Source organism: Danio rerio, chromosome 13 (assembly GCF_052040795.2).
Source record: "Danio rerio strain M-AB ecotype USA chromosome 13, GRCz13ab, whole genome shotgun sequence".
In the NCBI taxonomy this organism is placed as follows: Eukaryota; Metazoa; Chordata; class Actinopteri; order Cypriniformes; family Danionidae; genus Danio; species Danio rerio.
The window spans coordinates 33,249,692-33,274,000 of NC_141033.1; the positions used below are offsets into that span (position 1 = coordinate 33,249,692).

At 33.9% G+C, this 24,309-nt stretch overlaps 3 protein-coding genes across 7 annotated transcripts in view; 1 reads left to right on the top strand and 2 right to left on the bottom strand.

The window, feature by feature from the left end:
* Window positions 1-5,715, bottom strand: part of rassf4a (Ras association domain family member 4a) — a 35,638-nt gene extending 29,923 nt beyond the window's left edge. The window contains exons 1-2 of the mRNA NM_001009985.2: window positions 5,617-5,715; window positions 5,455-5,526 (exon numbers count right to left, since the gene is read on the bottom strand). The gene's annotated coding sequence lies outside the window, so the exon portion shown is untranslated. The remainder of the gene's footprint in view (window positions 1-5,454; window positions 5,527-5,616) is intronic.
* On the top strand, window positions 1,541-4,624 carry cxcl18a.1 (chemokine (C-X-C motif) ligand 18a, duplicate 1). Its single transcript, NM_001328090.1, has 4 exons — window positions 1,541-1,656; window positions 1,766-1,898; window positions 2,698-2,775; window positions 4,152-4,624. The coding sequence occupies exons 1-4, from the start codon at window positions 1,584-1,586 to the stop codon at window positions 4,228-4,230; spliced, it is 363 nt and encodes a 120-aa protein (NP_001315019.1). The 5' UTR covers window positions 1,541-1,583; the 3' UTR covers window positions 4,231-4,624.
* Window positions 5,716-9,306: 3,591 nt separating the features above from the next.
* Window positions 9,307-24,309, bottom strand: part of tmem72 (transmembrane protein 72) — a 173,436-nt gene continuing 158,433 nt past the window's right edge. Inside the window, exons 1-6 of one of the 5 annotated variants that reach the window (NM_001328086.1) lie at window positions 18,271-18,564; window positions 15,634-15,700; window positions 14,485-14,556; window positions 14,265-14,404; window positions 12,458-12,842; window positions 9,307-9,637 (exon numbers count right to left, since the gene is read on the bottom strand). In NM_001328086.1, the coding sequence (NP_001315015.1) occupies window positions 9,475-9,637; window positions 12,458-12,842; window positions 14,265-14,404; window positions 14,485-14,556; window positions 15,634-15,700; window positions 18,271-18,340 (897 nt within the window). In that variant the 5' untranslated portion in view covers window positions 18,341-18,564 and the 3' untranslated portion in view covers window positions 9,307-9,474. Of the gene's footprint in view, window positions 11,393-11,892; window positions 12,843-14,264; window positions 14,405-14,484; window positions 14,557-15,633; window positions 15,701-18,270; window positions 18,565-24,309 lie in introns of those variants that run through there. The other 4 variants (XM_087278095.1, XM_087278097.1, XM_087278096.1 and 1 more) reach the window with 4 other exon arrangements.

The following is a 24,309-nucleotide window of genomic DNA, read 5'->3' on the forward strand; positions in this document are numbered from 1 at the left end:
ATTAAAATAATTCAATTAAATTCTAGCAAAAAAAATATTGCAAAAAAAAAATTACAACCTACAAAATTACAAAAAAAAAAAAAAAAAGTTTATTTTTTTCTTGTATTTAATATTTTTCTATAACATATAAATTTGGGTGTACTAGTCTTTATACTGCCATCGTAAGTAATTTTGTTAGATAAGCTACAGATCTGGCTTCAGTATACTGACTAATCTAATGTATGCACAAATATAATATTGTATAGCTTCCTATTAAAAATATGAATTTAAAAGATAGATTTGTGAGGGGTGTACAGTATATATGCGGAGCACTGTATATACCTAGTCAAACACTTAATAATTACTTTTGACAACATAAATAAATGTACTGATTTAGCCATTGTAAAACTATAATTTACATGATACTACATGAAGCACATGGTTATCTAATAAAAAGTATGCTATTTTTATTTTTGTTGGTTTCTTTTAAATTACAATAAGTCTACTATAACCGCATTTCTTCAGTGTTTGAAACAACTTCCAACAGATTCCTTCTAATCTGCACAAATACGAAGTACGTCATCTGCTTTTACCCAGAGAAAATATCAAATGTCTAAATATTCTTATATAAAGAATGATGAACAAAGTTCTTTTGTATTTGTATACAATATGCTAATTTAAGAATTAGTTTTTCTTTTCTTTTTTTTTTTTTTGCAATGCATGTTACATTTAATGCCATGACTTTATATAATTAGAAATTTGAGCTTGGGTTAGTTCATAAGACTTAATGTGGAAGCTTGAATCAAAACTTTTAAAGTACTTTTTAAATGCACAAAAGTTGGGATGAATTATTATGGTATGGTAGAAAGCCATGTCATGACAAGATGAATTTTCCATCATATCAAACTATTTGAATTTGGGCATGAGTGGGCATGATATGATAAACAATACTGCTGCTTTCTCAATAAACCCCTAAAAACATAATCAACCTTTATCTACATCTTGTGAACACAGGCAGTTTCTTATCAGATTTCATTTGTATTTTAATGCTAAATTGTTTATTTAGAGTTTTTTAATTCAGCATGAGGGAAAAAAAAACATAAAATGCAAAACTTCTTAAATGTCTCTCTGTATTTATAGTCACCTAATGTCAAATGCTTAGGTTTCCTTTAAAAAAAAACACTTTTACAATAGTCAAAGTAATAATCAAACCCTTTTAAATGATTTTATAAATAACCATTTGCAAAGATTAATTTTCATTATAATTAATTTTAGATTTAAGTTATTCATAAAACCTGTCTAAATTAATTCACAGAAGTCATAGAATTGTCTTGAAAGAGCTAAAGAATTCACCATTCAGCAAGAAAAACTTATTCTAAAATTCCTAAATTATAGCCACTCAAAATAATAGCGTCTCAAACCATAAAAGCAATCTTTGCAAGGTGCGCACACAGGTATTGAGAAATCACTTGTCTTGAAGCATTTACTAGAAACCATGTGACTCTTATCCTGCTTAATATGGAAAAACAGGAAACGCATAAATGGAAAAGTGAAAAACAAGGAGGACAGTTCAGTGCACACTTGAGAAAGACAGACAAACAGAAATGGCTTTCAAAACTCTGCAAGCAAGTGTCAAAGTCCTGCTCCTGCTCTCAGTCTGTTCACACTTTATCTCAGGTACAGTAGCATTTGAAAACTTATCAGGGCTGTTTACAGATTTCTGCCAGATACTGGTCATGGAGGTGATGTTGAAATGCATGTTTTTTATTTCTGAAATCGTCTTTAGTTAAAATGACAGCTGCAACATTCATCCGAGAAAAATGTGAGTGTGTTAAGGAGGCTGGAGCAGTGCAGTGGAGAAAAATCACAGACTACACAATCACTCCGAAAAATCCTCTTTGCAACAAGGTTCAAATCAAGTGAGTACAGAAGCGCACTCTCTCACATTTATGAATACGGTGGATTTTAAAATGTTTAATCCATTACATGAAGGCATGTACTGTAAAAAATAAAAATATCTAAATGTGGTGATTCATTTGCAATTTTATCAGATGATATTCTTAGTTTAAATTAAAATTCTGTCATCATCCGTCACCCTCATGTCCTTCAATACTCTTTTTTTTTTATGTGCAACACAAAAGCTGTTGTGTCAAATGCTTTAAAAGTGCTTGGTGATTACTGGCTCACTGGGAGCCACAAATTGAGACATGAATTTTGTATATTGATAATATATTAATTACCATGCAATTGCAACCTTTTAAACATTTAGCAATTAATTAATGCGAATGTGTCAGGATGTTACACAATATTTCATGTTGAGACGCATCACAAGAAATAATTTAACTGAAGGGAAGCCAGGTCATGGCAAGATGAGTTTTTCGTCATTTTGCAGATTGAATTTAGGCATGAGTGGGCATGCTATGATAAACAATCCCACTTTACTCTCTCAAGAAACTCTGGAAATATTAGCTTTCTTATCTAATAATCTATGTCATTTTCCAGTGGTGTTTTAATGCTAAATGGCTTATTCTGTAGATAGAAAGAAAAAAATAACACTAAATTAAAAAATTCTCAAAATGTTGTGCTGAATCTCTGCTCATTGTATCATTGCTCGCAAAGTAGTGCGACACGAGTTAAATGCCTCTGATCAAATGTTGTTGTATGTTAATGCCTGCAATAGATTGCACATATCTGACAACATGCTGATCTCCTCCACAGACTCCAGTTGTCAAATAAAGAAGTGTGTCTAAATCCAGAGTCCAAGCAGGGGAAAAAACTGCAGAAATGCTGGCAAAAGTAAGTGAATGTACAGGCTGACCTTAAAGGTTCTACAAATATGTAGGCCCACACAGAAGCTGCATGTGCAGAAATCAGCAGATACTCTGCAGATTTTTAACCAGTCACAGAATCTATTTTATTTGCTAATCTAAATGTGTGTAAATAAATATATTTGTTCAGTTTTAAATAAATTTTAGCAATGTTTATATGAGTAACTTACTATACAGTTTGTAAAGTAATATTTGCTGTCTTTTAGTAGATACAGTGCTCAGCATAAATAAATACACCCCTCACAAATCTATCTTTTAAATTCATATTTTTAATAGGAAGCTATACAAAATTATATTTGTGCACATACATTAGATTAGTCATTACTGAAGCCAAATATGAATTTTATCTAACAAAATAACGTATGATAGCGGTATAAAAACTAGTACACCCAAATTTACTTGTTATGGAAAAATATTAAATACAAACTTTAAAAAGAGAAAACATCAAGAGAAACAAACAAAAAAAAATTAGAAAAAAATAGTTAAAATTGTAAGTTATTTATTTTTGCAATGTTCTGCTTAAATTTTATTGTATTATCTTTCACTTTCCAAATATGTTTGGTGACTAAAATGTTCTTTTAATAAATATATCTGCTTTATAAATCTGTTTTGTTTAAATGCACCCAAGTACATTGCCTATACTCACTGAGAAAATTGATAAAATATTCATTTTTAAAACAGGGTGTACTCAATTATGCTGGGTACTGTATATCATACAATGTTTTTTATCAAAAAATCTAATTAGATTTGCATTGTAAACCTTAAACTTAGTAAGTCATTGTTTATGCAAGTCATTTTTTATTTCATGTTTTCAGTTTTTTTGTTACTTTACACCCAAAATCATTCTGAATAAATCTGCAGAATTAAAAAAAAATAATACTGTGCAGAAGAAACAAATAATGTCCGCAGATTCCGCCTGACCCTGTATATGTATAAATTAAGAACACTTATTTTGAAACTCAAAATTTAAAATGTGTGCAACACTGACACTCTGTGGCAGGACAAATCACTAACATGAACATACAGAGGATTTAACATCCATACAAAAGACAAAAAATATTTATAACATACTTATATTGTACACTATATTAACAAATAAAAAAAGCATGAAACAATTAATGCCATATGTGACACTAGAAGCTCATGGTTTACAGATTGTATGCATTGTAGCTGTTGCTGATACTTTCAGAAAGGGCTGAGTCAGGAAAAAATCAGTCTCTTGGGAATATTAAGTGTCACATTGCTGTTAATGGTGTAAACTGATTTAAATTGGAGATTTTTTTTGCCTGCTCAGCTCAGAGCCTTTCCCAAATAATTAAACCCTTTCATTGTTCTATTGTCTAGAATTAACTTCAACCCACAGAGGAAGAAGGTCTGTCTGACGATCAAGAAGAATGCACCAAAAAGACTCAAGAAGCTTTAATTTAACAATTCTGTTACTGTGTGTTCTGTATTGTAATACATAATAATTTACCTTGTCTGTTTTTTATTTGTTCAAATATATATTATTATGTAGATTAAATTTGTAAATACATTTTTGTGCTGTTATTTTCTAATAAAACCTTAAACCTATACGTGTTTGCATATTGGATGTGACTATAACATATAATATAACATATAATAATAATAATAATATTAATGGGCTGCACAGTGGCACAGTGGGTAGCACGATCGTCTCACAGCAAGAAGGTCACTGGTTCGAGTCTTGACTGGTTCAGTTGGCATTTCTGTTTGTAGTTTGCATGTTCTCCCGGTGTTGGCGTGGGTTTCCTCCGGGTACTACGGTTTACCCCACAGTCCAAAGACATGCCCTATGGGTGAATTGGGTAAGCTAAATTGTCTGTGGTGTATGTTTGTAAATAAGTGTGTATGGATGTTTCCCAGTCATGGGTTGCAGTTGGAAGGGCATCAGCTGCGTAAAATATATGCTGGATAAGTTGGCGGTTCATTCCGGCGGTTCTTATCAAATTGTGGCGACCCCAGATTAATAAAGGGACTAAGCCAAAATGAACATGAATGAATGAATAATAATAACAATGCAAAAACATAAAATTAAAAATACAAATTCCACAACGAGTCTAAATAGGCATGTGTTCATATAATTAAAATCAACATAAAACATGAGAAGTATTTAAATATTCTATGACCTAACCCCACCTCTGTCTATGACCATTTTCATAAATTATTAATTTCCTCTTTGTGAGAAAACGCCATCAAAATATGCACAATCAACAATGTCCACCAGAAAGAAAGAAAACACCCCTAAAAATGCATTAGACTGATTTAAAACCAAGAGGTCCTGTCTAGAGATGCTCTCCACCTGCATAAAGAAATTACAACACGAAACCCCCCTGCCCACCCAATCAATTACTGAAAACCAGCTGTGGCTACCAGCTGCACGAATACATCAAGCAAAGAGTCCTTAACCACTTCTGGATTTATTTATGGCTATTTTGCACAAATTGGACAGGAATTTGGAAGACAGGCAAAATACAAAGTTCCATATAGACTGATATCTGATTTGCTTCCATCATGAAACATGCAAACATTACAAACATATTACAGTAGTGCAAATCGACTGCAAATGTGGTTTACAGAAGCTTCGCTCAAATACAGTTTATTTGAACAACTGTTTAAAATCACACACCTGATAACAGCTTCAGAAGAAGTCAAGGTAGCCTTCAAATGAAGACACTAGTAGTGCATAGAGGCGGCTCACCTGCAGAAATTATTCAGAAACACACCTCATGTAAAACAATTGTCATTAATAATGCACTCATTATCATTTGTCACATTCTGTTCTCCTTACCATCTCGTGAAACGCCGTCCCTTTGTAAGAGTCGACAGAGCCCAGCTGTTTTGCAAGGCGCAACCTCTTATCTTCCACTCCACTCTTTTCACTTCACCCTGCCGCTTCCTCGGGGAAAAGACGGTCAAAATAATGCTGCTTCTTGAGAAGACTGACAGCAGTGTAAACCAATCACACACGCCTCTGAGTACACGAGCCAATCAAAGAAGTTCGAGGGCGGGAATTGTCTACGGTTGCCCTGGGAAACGCTAGGTCCGTTCGCACCAATATTAGCATGTCTGTGAGATAATTATCAGGAGTCTTGCGATAACCACGAGACAATTTAGCTGCTAATGAAAGGGTGCTGCTAAATTGTGTTCAGCCCACCTGTCATATTAAAACTTCATTAAGCTGTAGGGTTTTCATCCTTTTAATGCTGTACTTGAAAATAAAATGTGTAAGGATTTACATTTACAAGTACAACGCAACATTTGAACGTTCATTTTAATCTTATTAGTGGGAAGACAGGCTTCCTGTTTTTTTAACTCAGTCTGAGAATAAAGTATCATCTAGGAAAATATGACACCAAAAGGTCGACAAAAATATTTGAGGAAGTCGCTGCTTTGAGCTGCCAAGACACTTCCCCCATGGGAAGAGGAAGACGTATTTGTTTTAAAGAGGAAATTATTATATTAACGGAACTGCTGACTAATTATGCATTTAGAAACATCTATCTCTAAACTAATCAAATACTCAAAATATTTCACTTAGCAGTGAAAACTAATATAGTAATCATCAAATAAGTCTCAGATGTGATACACTAAAAATACTGGATCATTTCAATCCAAAATTGGGCAAAATGTGACAAACCCAACCATATAAAATTAAACATGGCAATTCAATTTAGTTCAAATATTTACAAAGTGGTTGTTTTTGGTCATATTTAAAATAATTTGGGTTAAATGATCCACTATTTGTTCTTTGTTCATTGTTCTTGACCCAACATTTTTTAGAGTTGCTATTCAGAAAGTAAACTTAAAAGACATACAGTAATAAGATATAATTTTCATGTAAAGATTTAGATTGGCTGATCAATGTGGCTATTAGATGTACAGTTAGTTCCAGGCAGCATTCACCATTACAATTTCATATGGCCTTGCCAGATAATCTTGCTTGCATTACTTTTCTAAAACAGCAAATATATACATATACACACACACACACACACACACACACACACACACACATATATATATATATATATTCTCTTGTTATTCTTACTCCGATAGGAGATTCATCAAACTAATATACCCTACAGTTAAAGTGTCTTAGATGTAATCCAAGTAAGTACCACCTCCAAAAAAAGTTTTCACACCAAAAAAGTTCTCCAAGCACCATTATAATGAACAGTATACAGTATTTATTTATTTATAATTTTTTTTTAAAGGGGTGTTCAAGAATGTAATTTTAAGGCTTGGTTGTGTTTATAAGATGCAAAGCAATGTGTGCTCATGTTTCACTTGAAGGTAATCACGTTGTTTTTCATATATCTCACTTTGATTAAAACAGCTACTCAGCAAACATGAAAATGACTGTCAAATTTCCTAGTTTCTCTGAAAGGCCCACCCTTAAGTGACTCTGTTTGGTCAATGTCATAATGTGCTGCTATTCGCGGATTGGCTCAACGTCACGCCCGTAAAAGCATGCGCTTTTCTGCTGTGTAAACAATCAGTCAACCTCCTGCCTGCTCTCTTAAATAAAATCTGACAAGTGTCTGTAACGAGTGAAAATGGGGTGCGGCTCCTTTAAGAGCGTTTGTCATTGTGTGTGCGTGTGAATGTTGTCTGCGTCTATGTGTGTGTGTGTGTGTGTGTTTGTGTGAGTGAATGTGTGAACTCTCTGTAACAAGCGTATGTGCATGGAGTTTTTTTTCTTTTTCTCTGATGCTCGGATTAAGTTATTTTCTGTAATATATCATGACAGAAGAATAAAGCACAAGATGTGGGATGCTACCTGTGTGAGCCTTGATTTGTTTTTCTGCTGCTACCACGAGTCAGGTGAGCTATCCTGTAATTTTTTTAACTCTATGCATTACACGACGCCTTTCACATGTATCCGGAATATGCATGTGTAAGTAACATGAATCATCCACATATCTTTTGCGACTTAATTATCTGAGATGTGAAACGCATGGAAAAGCTCCCTAAAGACAATCAATGCAGTCGCGCACACACATAAGAGACACGAACGTGCTGGTGGAGTGTGTGTGTGTGTGTGTTTACAGCAGTTTGAATGATTTAACAAATAAAAACACTTACAGGTTGTAGTTCACAGCTTCTGCTTTGAGGAGATTTTAGCCGAATCCAGCACTGAACTGGGCGAGATTCTGGAAGCTGTTTTGTCAAATCATGCTTGCTGTGTATTTTGTAGTTCTCTGGAGCATCATAATTAATATTGAACTGTAAGCACTTCTGTCTTTGTGTCGTGTTCTTTGGAAGCCCAAATACAGAAACAGATGAAACTCTGTGGAAACAGCAGTGTTTGGACGCATTGTTAGCTTCATCTCTGCTATAACGTTACAGCTCCTCTGGCCGCAGCCCTTATCTGCGCAGTGTGCGTGCGCAGTAAACGAACCTTTGTGATCTCAGAGGGGGCGGAAGTATTTTTTGTAGTCCCCAAAATTCGTTCATTGTAGGCTTTGCTAAGCTAACTCTGTAAAAACCAAGGTCTCCCTTTGCATTGAACTTAGAACTTATTACATTCAGAGATGTTGTTTATGTTCACACAGCTACATTACACACCAACTAAAGTTTAAAATATGATATCATTGTGGACCACCCCTTTAACTCAGTCATTGACACTGACCAAGCATAAATCTATTTAAAAAGAAAAAAAAAGCTAACTATTTTCTTGTTATTTTCCAACTTTGTTTTTAAAATGATCTCTAGAAAGCACTTATTCTTTCCCTTGCTCTGTAAAACAAACACACACAAACATCTTTTTTTGTTTGTTTCTTCTCTCTATAGTCAGCGTACAATATTTCTTCAAAAAATTGTAATTATTTCCCAAAAAGTGCACAAATTATCAGTTGGATTATCATGTCTGTTGCAAGGTCCGTTTATCCCATTGGAAGCAAACTAATCTCACATTTCATTTGAACAAAAAAAGATACTAATATCAAATAATGTGAAACATTGAAATGAAATGTTTCCACAGAAGCACAAATAAAACTGTACTTCTGCTATTGGAATGGAAAACATTGTCCCAGTTCACCACAGAAAAACATGAATCATTCCAGCAGTGACTTCATCCAAAACATTTATTTAAAACAGCATAAAAATATCTTTGTAAATTCTAAAAAAAATAATAATAATAAAAAATTCTAATTACATCATTTAAGAGTAAAAGGCTTACGGGTTTTCCCCAGAGCCTTCATTTTTAATTTGAACATCATTTTGAGTTCTTATAAGGGATTAAGAGGGAAGATCAAGTAAAATAAGTGGATTTCTATTTGATGATGGCTTAGCTTTATTTGAGTTTGTAGCCTAATTCTTCTTATTGGTGTAGCGAGAATCATTGCCTGACCCATTGATGTTCATAGATTTTTCACTCCAGTTCTTTTCAACAGTGCTATTTCTGCTTTGTGACTCTCCATTAGCAAATGGCAGTAAACCGCTGCAGCTATTCAATAAACACAATAAAACCACAACAAAACATGCAAATCATTTATTTAGTGAACAATTGTCATTAAGTCTGTGAAGTATAATACACATGATGGCTGCATATCTTATGTTACTCAAGTATTGAAGATGTTGAAGTCATCTATACAGGTTAATGGAGAGGACTAATGCCTTGGGGGTTGTTGTTCAGTCTTTAGGCTTAAAACCTTCTCGTCTGGGTCAGTAAATGATGAATGGAATCTCTTAATTGTATTGACGTATGAAGACGGATGGATGGATGGATGGATGGATGCAGGAGACCCAGGCTTAAGGTTACAGACTGGAATAAAAAGCAGTTCTCTTTTTTTTTCCAGCAGCTCACTCTTTTAAAAGAAAGATGTTAAAGATTATAAGCATATATTTGTTTTCAGTGTGTCTCAAGTATGATTTCCTAAAATGTTTGTGGTTTAAACACTGCCCTAAAATGGATGCTGCTCACAAACATATGGATTTGAAATGCCATTTTGGGTTTATGTTCACTATGTTTAAAATGACAATGTGCCTTTGTGAAGACTTAATGGAGTTTTTTTTTTAATGATCTGATGCCTAAAGGGTTTATTTATTTGATGTTACCACATGTAGCAACTTTTAAATCACTACGAGTTTGAACAGTGTGTTTGCTTTTGATCTGCTGTTAAATTTGTACATTACAAATTATTGCAATGTGGTAAAAAACGTGGTTTATAAACAAATAATTTACAAAACAATGAAATTGTTTTTAAAAAGTGCTATTTGAAATTTTCTACACAATTTCAACATTGATAATGATTATATATGTTTTTGAGCAAAAAATATAAAATATGTTCAAATAGAAAATAGTTATTTTGGATCATATTAATTTAGAAGTCGCACTACTCATATTACTGTTTACTTATATTTACATTATTCATAGCCTCTCCCCATTAAGCTGCATTTATCAGAGTAAAAAAAGTAATTGAAAAATTTATAAATAAGAATAATTAGGTTATATTATAACTGTTTAACCATTTTTTTCCTAATAAATGCATCCTTAATGAGCATAAGAGATTTATTAATTAATTAAATCCTAAAGGGGAATGCTTTATAACTCTTTGAGTCTGAACCCTTATGTTGAGTTCAGACTGCACGATTTTCAAAGTAGTCGTGTCATGGTTTTCACACTTTATGACTATCTGGGGTAGTGTTCCATTGCTGCTGTTTACACTGCAAGATGGATTGGCAACAGGGGGTTTCACACTGCATGACTTTACAATAGGAAGAATTGCCGACAACTTTGTCTCAGTCCACAAACCATGTCTCAAAACCAAACATATACGAGTGATATGGAAACAACGAGGTTGCATAGTATATATTTTGGTATTAACTACATAATGTGAAAGAAGTTTTTAGTGGGGTAGAAAATGCACTTATTTTGCTCACCTGGGTTTTGAAGGGATTTAACAATTTCTCTTACATTTTTTTCATTTCAACCCGGTTTCACCCAGATCACAATTCACATGGAAGAACTGAATCACTGGTCCAGAAATTTAGCATGTCATTAAGCATGTTGACTTATCTGCGATTTTTCCAGATCCCCTCTTTGATAGTTCACACTGTGTGATTGTTTCTCATTTCAGGCATTTGATGGCGATTTCTCAAAACCTTTCAGCAAGACAAAATCGTGGCTAAAATCAGTATGAACTCTGCATTAGTCTTTAATTCAAATTGTGTTATTTTGGTGACTGTCACTTTAAATTCAAATAAGATTTAAATGAGATTGTGCTCTTTCCAAAAGAGGGCGGAACTACAAACGCCTATGTGTGAGTGGCTGCACCCGAAACCGCATACTTCCATACTATATAGTACGCTAAAAACAGTATGCGAGCCGAGTAGTATGTCCCAATTCATAGAATTTGAAAATCAGTATGTGAAAAGTACCTAGATGACTTACCACTTCCCGCGAGATTCTGAAGTGTATCCCCTGCAAGCTACGCTATCCCATGATGCCCTGTGAGAGAATTCATGAATACAGCAACGCAACTAAGTAGGTAGGTCCTGTGACCATGACAAAATGGTGGATTTAGTACGTCCAAATTCCATTCATACCTTTTAAATTCATACTGCATAGAACAGTGGTTCTCAAACTTTTTTCATCAAGCACCACCTTAGAAAAAAATTGTCTCTCCAAGTACCACCATAATGAGCAGTATTGAAAACAGTGGCATAGTAGGCCCAGTAAAGCAGCTACGGCTCTGCACAGTTCTAAAACGTGGCAGATTAATTCCTATTATTAAGAAAATTTATTATTGTCAGCCTGATCGTAAATAGTTTGAACGTAAACACTGTACTGTGCTTATATGTAAACAAACAAACAAACAAACTAAAAAGTCAACTTTTAAATTAAAATGTGCTTTTAAAAGTTAAAAATGGTAGGTTAATGTTCGTAAAAAGTACAAAGAAAAGTGCTGTACTTAAATGTAAAGTATTAACATATAGTAGCCAATTCATGAACACCTGGAAATGTTGCCATTTTGAAATATATGGAGCATATACATATGACACATTTGATATATGCGCGTACCACTAGATGGAAGCCTGCGTACCACAGTTTGAGAATCACTGTTATAGAACATTCTTTTCTAATGATTGAGTAGTAAATTCAAATGCATTACCTACTGAGTAGTAGGCGGTTTCGGACGCAGCCAGTGTCTCAGAAGAAGGCAGTCTATGAAGATTACAATGTTCATTTGTACATCCTAAAACTCAACATTTATAATCCTCTTAGTCGCTGATATTATCTTTAGCTGGTGTAAACTCTAATACCAGACGGCTGCTTCTCACTCAGGGCTTTTCCTCAGATGACATGTACAAAGGAAGAATGTCAATCAAAGTGTTTCTGCAGACTGTTTTCATCAAGTGTGATTATAAATAATGGGATTAATTCATTTTTACCATTTAAGGCTGACTATATTAACACACTGTTGCCACACAACTGTGTTTAAACCCCTTGTAAAAGTAATTTTGTATTTGTTTCTTTGTTTTAAATGATGTTAGTGTAATGCATGTTAAACCAATTTCTTCATTTATGACCATGTCTCAGTACATAAAAACATTTTGCTCATGAAGAAGAGGCATTAATGTATTCATTTTTCACCAGCATATGATGCCACATCACTCACACTTACAGTGTAATCATTGGTGCTTTATCTGATGTGGTCTCCTCTGATTCCACCTCATGATATTCTTCCATTTCAGTATCATTACTTCTGAGGCTCTTAATAAAGTGCACATTCCTTCTGTCTGTTTGTCTTTTCTTGTGTTGACCATTCTTCAATGACTGATCCCTGTCTGTTAAGTCATGAATTCGGCTGTTGTTAGGAATAAAAGATGCTCTTTTGCCGGAGATGACGTTAAAGAAAGAGAACGTGTCTTCAGAGTCTCCTCTATCTTTGACACAGACAGAAGACAGAGCCGGGTCACCATAGAAAACTCTGGACTCTTTAGGCACATCTGACTTCTTTTTTTTGCTCAGTATGAAGTTAAAGAATCCGGTCACAACCAGCATAATCCCTGTAAAGAAAAAAGCAAATGTTTCTTAGTTCATTTTAACTTGTAAACCACCAGTCAAAAGTTTGGAAACAATGAGAAACATTAATGGACTTCATGAAGACCGCATTTATTTCATTAAAGAAAACGTGGTAAAAATAGTTACTAGTAGTAGTATTATTGTAACTATTAAATCTTAATATAATTTCAGCTTAAAAATAAGTGCGTCTTACACTGAAAACAAATGACACTTTGAACCAACATACAAAATTACTGTAATTTGTTACAGCCACAACTTTGATTAAAAAAATTAAAATTTCATTCAAAAAATGTAATTGTAGTCAAGAAAAAAATTGCATTCACGCATAGTAAAAATATTGTTTAATATAAAGATACTAAATAATTTTTTAACTATATTACCAAGTAAAAACCTTAATTAAATAACCCAGATCAAAGTATCATTTTGCTTAGGACCAACCAAAAAAATAATAATTTGCTGTAATTTGTTACAGCTAAATTTCAGTCAGTCATTCATTTTCTCTTTGGCTTAGTCCCTTTATTAATCTGGGGTCACCACATCTTATCCAGAACTTATCCAGCACGTTTTTTTTATGCTGCAGTTGCCCTTTCAGCCGAAACCCATCTCTGGGAAACATCCATACAGACTCATTCACATTCATACACTACGGACAATTTAGCCAACCCAATTCACCTGTACCACATGTTTCTGGACTATAGGGAAAACCGGAGCACCCCATAGGAAACTCATGGGAACACAGGGAGAACAGCACCTTCTTGCTGTGAGGCGACAGCACTACCTACTGCGCCACTGCGTCACCCACACAAAATCAAAAATATATTTTAATATTAATCAAAATAAATTAAAAATACATTCAGTCAAAGGTAAAGATGATGAATTAATTGATGAATTAATTGAATTACCATGGTACAACTTACTTGTAGTTGTGCTAAACTATTATAAAAACATATGTTGTTAGTCTATGCTATCACTATAAACTATCTGCTGGTGCTTTCAGTATGACTATTATATGTCATGGTAACAACAAAATACACATCAGAAGTACATCAGAAGTACATAAAAACTGAAAGCACATAAACAGTACCTATTTTCATGTGGTCACACAACATAAAAATAGCTGTTTTAAAGTAAACATATTATTTTGAGAAAAACTGGGTGGTTTTTACATGCTCTTGGATTCACAAATGAATTATTCAGCAATCAAATTTAATATGGAAATTACTAAACATTGTTCCCTTTTAGCATATATTAACATATTTAATTGGTTTCATTTACAGTTTAGCTTAATTAATTGGTGAAATATATTATTCTTTTTTAAATATTATTATTATATTTTAAACTAAAGTATCAATTCATACATTTATTAATATATTTTCATATATTTTTTACACAATAAAGTGAGGCACCTGGAATCACAGCATGCCATACAAGCACCGGATGCAGGAAACACATCACAGACATCATTGTGTAGTACAGGAATTTTTGAAAACCTCCAACTTTGGCCATCTTCTTCCAAAGAATGAACATCTTCCAAGTTGGTGGACAACTGCAAGCAAAAATGCAGTTACTATAATGCAGATCACACTGCATCTGCAAATGATTCCTGTGCAATTTGTTCAAACCCACGGAAGACATGTAGCCAACAGAGCGTCAATAAAATAGGCGACTTCAAAAATCATAATCACCAGCGAGGACAGTCTAGGGGAAAAAAACAAAAGCAATGCAGTGGTTTAAAAAAATACTCAACAATTAAGCCAGACAATGGTATAAAAAAGTCAATTTTTTTTGCAAATTCACTTGTTTTGTTGTTTATTTATTTTTAATTTGTATCTATTATTCTTATCATCACTCTCCACTATATCCTAAAAGATACAATAAAGTACAGTCTCGCACGTTTTTACACTAAAAATTCCTGATTCACTATACAGTAACTTAGTTAACTTTATAACAAGTTAACTTTATTGACTTGTTCTTTCTTATTTCTTTTATCCATAGACACAGTACAGGTTCATTACCATTTAGCAGTTATTTGATCATACATTTCAGGCTGTTTATGGTATTCTGGAGTTCATGCATGTGAACAACCACTTTATGTTTAATCCCCATGGAAATCTCTCTCTGTTGTTCATGCAGAACCTCTCTGGTCTGGCCGTGAGCCCAGAAAGAGCAGATCCTCAGGGACAAGAGGCCTGTTTGCCTCCATCTGTGTGTAATTCCCATGAGGTGCTACTGTACTGCCAGCTATAGTTAGAAATGCAGAGACAGTGGGCTTCATGTTCCTGAGGACGATGATCTGTCCTCTGTTTGTTTGTTTAGCAGTTGTGTTCAGCTCCTTGAGGACATTGCCATAGTACCAATAAATCTGTTTGGGCAGACTGTGGTATGGCATCACGTTTATCATTTATGAATTATCTCGGAACACACCACCCTATGACCGGCGTCAAAAACCCTGACAATTCCAGCCAAAGTCAACACTACTGACTAAATACAAAAATGTATGTGTACACAATAGTCATAAAAAAAAAGTCTGGACACACAACACCCCACATCCATAATTTGACAAAACTACAAAGCTATTCTTTATCATTATTATAATAAAAATACAAAGCATAATGTTACAAAGAAAAAAAAGATTACATTCTCTTAAATTAAGACATCTGTATCTGTAAAATTCACTTAGTTGTTCATTGAAGTATAGATGAAAACAGACCTAACATGAAGACAAGTCTGAAAAAACTGCCTATGAATGAAGTTGGTGCTGGTTTTGATACTCACAGGAGATAAACGGCCAAACTGGTGAACTCTCCCTGACTCTGAGTCTCTATACCCACTGCACACAAAACTGACAACACAAACACACAGGACTCATGTTACTGTAACCTCAACCTGCAGGAGTCATAATCAGAGGAGATTAAAGTAGTATTTTGGTCATCACTGTGAAAACTCCTTAACATAACAGAAAACCCACTTGGTTTTCTTGCACAATTGACCAACTATCAATGTATCATTTTAAAACAATGTCTAAGACCCTGCTGAAAACAACAAAAGAAATCATCATAGAAAGTTTTAAAGGTTTCACCAAAAATGATATTAAAACTATACCAAACCTCAAAATTATGACCATTAAAACCAGTATTTTGTTTGTGTGCATGTGTTTTTGGACATTTTCCTTATGGATTTATTGCTTTTAAGTCACCAAATTATCAGAGGAGACCCACATGACCAAAACAGTTTCTATTAAAACTAACATCAATTCCTTTTCTAACTATTAAAACCTAATAAAAAAAATGATGAGACATTTGTAGGCCCACATGTGCAAAAATACGTAGATGTTTAGCCCATTATAAAGCTATGTATTTACTTATGTAAATGTGTGTAAATTTATTTTTATTCAGTTTTTAAATTAATTTCACTAATATTATTATGATATATTAATAGTAATATTCAAATGTTCATATGATTTATTTACAATAAAGATTGTGAAGTAATATTTTCTGCTTTTTAGTAGATTTATATGAGAGATTTACTTTGTTTACCAAATAAGTAGATCTAAATAGAAATAAAAGTTAAAAAGGTATTATTTTTATTTAACAATTTTTTTTAGTTATGATACTTCTAAAATAATTCTGCATAAGTCTGCAGATTTTTTTTTACAAAATTATCTGCAGAAATACCAAAAAAAAATGTCCGCAGATTTTGTCTGGTCCTAGACATTTGTTACACTGCAATGTTAAATTTTCAACATCAAACGTCAGAGAAGAGATGCCTAAATATAATTTAAAGGCATAAATGGAAAAGCATGTGTGCATCATGTACTTTGCTCACCTCATTTACTTTATTTACATGTTTCCATGTTTACATAACACAGATTGTTTTTATGCCTTTTTAAATGTTTATAAGTGTGTTGTTGCCCTTTGTGAACAAGTACATTTTTGATATTATTATTTTTGTGTTAGTATTGTGTTTTTTAAATGTACAACTGTAAAGTATTAATTATGTAATTGTTAAGCATCAACCAAGAAATAATTTAGTTACAGATATCATAACATTAAATCTTATACATAAAAAAGGCTTGCAATTTTGTTTGTGACCACAAGATGTCAGATTTGCCCCATGCACACCGCAGCTGTCCAGTTCACTGTGCAATGCAAAAAATAAATAAATAAATAAATAAAAAGAAAGTTTAAACCTGGCAAATTGAGGGTGGGGATCATAAGCATGAATTAAACATTTACTTCAGATTTGTAAATTGAATACAAACCATTTGATTTTTAATAGTAAAATGTTTAATAGTAATACACTGTAAAACCCAATAAGTTAAGGTAGCTCAAACCATTTGAGGAAACCGATTGCAACAAACCATTTGAGTAAATGAAGCAAATTGAGCACAGTAAAACCCAATAAATAAAGAGAACTCAAACCAACTGAGTACTGTAAAACCCGGTAAGTTAAGGCAACTCAAACCATTTAAGGAAACCGATTGCAACAAACTATTTGAGGTAAAAATGCATCTATGTGAGTATGTCATTACTTTCGATATTGAGTTCAAAACTCTTTTCAAATGAGTAGAATTAACTTTTATTAAATTAAGTCATTTCATTTGATTAAGTTGACTGTTGGGTTTTACAGTGTAATTAACAACACCAGTTGGGAATTAATGCTTAGAAATTAGATTAACATTTATTTTCATTATTAGTGGGAAATATAAAATAATGTTAAATAAAAAAGAACATAGTCTCATTTTTTTTTTCAGAAAACAAAACCCATTATTATTTATTTAAACTGTAATAATGATTGCAGTAACATCTAACAATGCAATCTTTGACAGGAATATCAGTCATCTGTATTTCACTGTTACTCATTAAAAAAAAAAAGTCTTTAAACATTCATTTACTCCCTGTGGTGGATTAGCATATACTGGTGGAAAAAAAAAACTGCAGTTTTTCCGGTTTAAATCAGGTCATGTTGGTAATTAGCACAAGATCCACTACAGATTTCAGAACAACAGTTCCATGGCAAAATAATTCAATGGCTAATGCTAATCTATGTTCTTTACAACTGGTGAAACATGTTTTGGTCACTCTTTCCAATAAGGTTTCATTAGTTAATTTAGTCACTAACATGAACAAATTAGGAACAATACTTGTACAGCATTTATTAATCATAGTTCAACATTTTCTAATGCATTAATAACATTCAAATTTGTGCTTGTTAACATTAGTTAATGCACTGTGAGTTAACATGAATTAACAATGATCTGACTAACGTTGACTAACATAAGTACTGTAATTATTGTTCATTGTTTGTTCATGTTAGTAAATGCATTAACACAATTCCATTATAAAGTGTTACCTATATTTTTATCTTGAAGAATTAGAGGCCAACAAAAAAATAACAAAGATGCAGTCCTACCTGCTGCAGTGGAGATGCCGAGTACTCTGCAGGAACATTCCACAATTACCCACAAAGCTGAGCCCTTCATGGCCGAAATGAGATGCTTTTGCCTTTAGCACATTTGATTACAGCTAATGTTCTCTATCAATAGTTTATTTTTTGACAGTTTAGAAAGAAAGTCAAAGATGGCAGTGCCAGCACAGCTGCATGGTAAGTAATCTGGTATTTTGAGCCGCAGTCTGCATCCCACAGCAGATTTTATGCTAGTAATCAGCCTAACACAATAACAATGACCACCCTCTGCTTGTTTCTGCCACATTCCACCTCTTCTCAAGGTGAGGAGACCAAACACTAAAAAAACTTCTCAGTTAAAGATTACCTGACTAGCCAAAGAGCACAAACAACACATGTTCCCTAAGGGAAAACGCATAATTCTGCACACGACACTAAATGAGTCCTTGATTATGATTTAAAGGTCACATGGAATGCATTATGTTTAAGTTGTTCTCTGACATATACATAGAAGCTGTTTGGTTTAGGTAAGGTTTAGGTAAATAAAATAAAAAAAAATCAATAAACAGCTTTACAAGCTCATGTAGAAACAAGGCCCTAGAATGAAAAGCTCAGTTTTTACCTTATTTGGAAGGGTCATGCATAATAATGAGCTCTGCTCTCAGCTCATATACACTATGAATGACTGACTGACCTCACACTAATAAGTCTGGGGTCGCCACACGGGAATGAACTGCCAACTTATCCAGCATATGTTTTACGCAGCGGATGCCCTTCCAGCTGCAACTCATCTCTGGGAAACATCCATACACACTCATACACTACGGACAATTTGGCTTACTGAATTCACCTGTACTGCATGTCTTTGGACTGTGGGGGAAACCGGAGCACCTGGAGGAAACCCAGGCAAACGCGGGGAGAACATGCAACCTCCACACAGAAACGCCAACTGACCCAGCTGAGGCTCGAACCAGAAACCTTCTTGCTGTAAGGTGACAGCACTACCTACTGCGCCACCGCATCGCCCCAACTGTATGTGCAAAATAAACATGTGTACTCAAACTTAAACATATGTTTGCATCATTACAAACATATGCCACATTCCAATACATATAATGCAATGTATATTGTGAAATAACCCAAATTTCACAATATAAGCGTTAAACGAACAAAAGATACAATAACAGTTTTTCTCAACTGCTTTGGCTCATTTTTCAAATGAAAGTATTACTTTCACATCAGAGTGGAATTTCTTTTTGATTAAAGCAAAGTGCAAATGCTTTGGCACATGTGTGCAAACAATAAGTACAATTGTCTGTAGTTTAGACAAAAACTAATTTCATATGACTTGTTAATCAACACTGATGAGTCCATTCTCATTAAAAGAGTCAAACTCTTCATAACTTCTCAATCATTATTCATCATGTAAGCTATCACACTCAAAACCATCCATTCAATTATCAAACAATTATCATCTTTGATCCACAAGAGCAATAAGATGTCCACCAAGAATACATTTTTTCATAGTCGTTTTTTTTTTTTTTAGTATGTTTTGCATATTTATGGTAACATAAGAAATATGAAATGTACAATAGAGTAATTGTACAAGCAAGATTGCACTTTACATATAAATAATAAATAAATGAAATGTAAAAAATAAATGTTCTGTATAAATACAAATGTTCATATGTTTTTTATGAACTATCAAAACAATCTCACAGCCAGGGGCGGACTGGGACAAAAAATTAGTCCTGGCACTGTTGCCATACCAGCCCACATTACCACGCCAACACAGCCCCACCCACGGACACATTTAATACTTATATTGGTGTACAGATGGTGAAATAATATAAGCAGTACCATATTTAATTAATTTTTAAACATTTAATGTATGTGACTGGAACAAAAACAACCCGTTTATAACAAATTTATACATATTCATTTCATTCATTCATTCATTTTCTTTTCAGCTTAGTCTCTTTATTAATCTGGGGTCACCACAGCGAAATGAAACACCAACTATTCCAGCATATGTTTTATGCAGCATATGCCCACCCAACTGCAACCCATCACTGGGAAATACCCATACACCGTGGACAATTTAGTCTACCCAATTCACCTGTAGCGCATAAACCAGCGACCTTCTTGCTGTGAGGTGACAGCAATACCCACTGCGCCACTGCGCTGCCCCTTTTCGAGAATATTTCAGTAAATTTTATGCATTTGACAGCATTTTTTTGCTTTCTTTGAGCTTTTTGGCACTGCCTTCCCTTTTTAACGGTCCATCTCTGACAATAAGCTTGTGTTGCACTTACTGTTTGTTTGAAATTCTTGCCAGAATTTGATTACATCCGCCTTACCTTTGATTGGGTCGGATTGGGTCGACCCATCTCGAAATCTACTGGCCGTTGCCGATTGGGCCAATGCCTAACATTTATCATTATTACTAATATCATCATCATCATCATCATCATCATCATATTCGCATCTTGCAAGAAATAAAAGCAGCCCACATGTAAAAACAATCAAAAACTGACCAGCCCACATTTAAAAAATGGTCCGGCCCTTTTGGCATTTGCCAGAATTGCCAGATGGCCAACCTGCCTCTGCTCACAGCTATTTGTAACATTTTGATTTAGTAGTTAATTCGTATACCTTTGTATGATCTCATTCATACAACTTAGTACGATTTGCACATCCCCCACGTCTCCTTTTTAAAATCATACTTTTTCATATGACTGAACTTCTACAAATTCGTACGAATTAGCTACTTAGCTGACAAAACATAAAATAGTTACGTTTGTGTTCAGGCTGGTACTACTGACTCCTCTCAGCAAATATCTGATTTATTTAAACCCTAATTTCCTTGGTTGACTGTCATAGTAAAAAAACAACTAATCATTTTGAGCAGTGTCACACAAGGACAAACACACTTTATGTTTTGAAGGCCTTGGCCAAATTACTGACATGATGGGTTTTGAAGCATGAATGAAATGTTTTGGGTGAGTAACTACATTTTGCAGACATGCAATAAAGTTCTGAAGTTCCAGCAAACCATTATTACATGTCACAGTTCAGAGAATGTTAAGGCTGTTTCAAAAAAAAAAATAAAAAATGTGCTCAAGCAATTGAGAAATACTGTAAAGAGATATGACACTTTTGGGGCACTGAATAAATTTACAGTATGTCTTTCCCGACTTTAGCTTTCTGATGATGAGCAGTGAAGAGATGAGACGCTCATTTTCAAAACAAGAGTTCCACATACATAGGACATATAAGCTGTTAAACTATTGTTATTGTTATTGTAAATGATTGTAATCTCACTTGAAAACGTTATGGCCAATCAAACGCATTTGGGGCACGGATTTAATGGATCAGAATCAGAGTATTTTGTTCAGATTGGCCTTTTTCCACAGGGATTTTACACTCACTACATTTACATAGGAATGAGGAAACAATGGTGTTTGAGACACATGCCACTGTATGTCATTTCCATTTACTGAACAATTATTATTAAGTTATGCTGGTAACTTTAAAAACTTAAGTTAGTCTATAATGTCACTGTTTAAGCAGCAAAACAAGTTATGATGCTCGAAGTTCAGTGCAGTTATTTAATGTTAACAGAATTAACTTTTTAAAGACACTTTTTAATTGCAGGGACTACAATGAGCTTCTTCCTGGGTTTGTAACATCCCAAACACTACCATTTACATAAACCCACTGTTAGGTGTGATATTACCTTTAACATACACTAGACATTTAGCCAATCACACACTGTGCCAGTTGACCAATCAGAGCCCATGGTGTATTTCTTAGGGAGGGGCTTCATACAACCAGGAATTCTACAGTTTTTTTGTGAGAGAATTAAAATAGTGATATGATTTTTCAACAAACAAAATATCAACACATTACATTGCACCTTAACGCAATTAGGATTTCAAAAATAGCTTATTTAACAGCTCATTATAAGGGTGCCTGCTGCATTAAAAATAAGAAGTGAAAAGGCTGTTTACAGTGTTATGTAAGACCTTTTCTATGTTCCCCCAAAAAGCATTTTAGTGAAAAGTCACAATATGTTTGATAGAGTGAAGAAGATTTTCCTAATCTAAAGGTTTTTTCTGAAACCTCAGATGAAAACAAAGAAGGCTTTATTTTTAGGAGTGAAGTCTGTTTCAGGACCATAAGTTTGACCTTCAGTTTCCAGAGTTTCTACTCTCCGTCCTTTCAGAGCTGCTGAGGGACACGTTCAAATTAAATTACCTTCAGCCAATCAACCAATTAATCAAAAATGTCCTTGCTCAGGGTCAGGTGTGTTTTTACTAAGCAAATGTACATGGAGGGAGACTCGATAAGCCTGTCCTAAAGCGAATGATTAATGATGGAGAAAGCAGCAGTGGAGTCCTGACACAAGACAGATGTTCATCATTCTCCAGCAGACACCATCTCTTCCAGTCTTTAGTTACCTGTGTCAGAGGTCAGACTTTTCTCAGTCATAACAGATCACGAGTGATTAGACCCACGGTGAGCCTGCATGACGACATGACACGCTGAGAGCCCATGCTAAATTAAATCTAATCGCATTTGACTACAGTATTGCTAGAATTTCAAAGCACATGTCAATGGCAGGTCTTTTGGCAATGGCACGGTGCCAAAGAAAGATCAATAACTCTGATATACTATTGACTTCATTATTATTATTATTATTATTATTTATTTATTTATTTAATTTTGTAATTGAAAAAAAAAGATTTTTCTAACTAAACTAGAATGTCTATTATTTTACAGAAAAAATAATAACAAAGAAAACATTTATCCCAATTATTTATCATAAAACAACAACTATAATAACAATAACAACAACAGCAGTTAGTATCGTTATTTTTAAACAACTTTAGTAAATAATAATAATAATATTCATTCATTTTCTTTTCGGCTTACTCCCTTTATTCATCTGGGGTCGCCACAGCGGAATAAACCACCAACTTATCCAGCATATGTTTTATGCAGTGGATACCTTGCCAGCTGCAACCCATCACTGGGAAACACCCATACACTCTCATTCATTCACACACATACACTACGGCCAATTTAGAAAACAAGCAAACTACAAACAGAAAATGCTAACTGACCCAGCCAAGGCTCGAGCCAGCAACTTTCTTGCTGTGAGGCGATCATGCTACCCACTGTGCCACCGTGATGCCAATAATAATAATAATTAAAATTATAACATAATATAATATAATATAATATAATATAATATAATATAATATAATATAATATAATATAATATAATATAATATAATATAATATAATATAAAGCTTAGTCCCTTTATTAATCTGGGGTCGCCTCAGTGGAATGAACCGCCAACCCATCCAGCACATGTTCTATGCAGCGGATGCCCTTCCAGCCGCAACCCATCTCTAGGAAACATCCATATACACTTATTCACAATCATACACTACAGACAATTTAGCCTGCCAAATTCACCTGGACCGCATCTCTTTGGACTGTGGTGGGAAATCAGAGCACCCGGAGGAAACCCACGCGAACACGGGGGAACATGCAAACTCCTCACAGAAATGCCAACTGACCCAGCCGAGGCTCAAACCAGCAACCTTCTTGCTGTGAGGAAACAGCTCTACCTACCTACCTACCTACCACAGCGTCACCCAAAACAAAAAATCAATAACGTATTATTATTATTATTAAATTTATTGATGTTGTTGTGGTTTAAAAAAAAAATGTTGGTATTACTGTTGTAAAACTACAAATAATAATAAAATAAGAAATCAATAATTCATTATTATTATTACTATTAAAATATTATTATTATTGTTATTTTCTAACTGCAAAAATGTTTTTAATTACACAAGAATGGTTTCTATTTACTGAAAGATAAATAACAAAGAAATATCCTAAATGTCCCAAATAAATATTAGAACACAGCAACAATATCAATAATAACAACAGTTATTTTTATTATTTATTTAATATTATAAGTATTATTAAATGTATTCATGCTGTTGTTGTTGTTTAAAAATAAT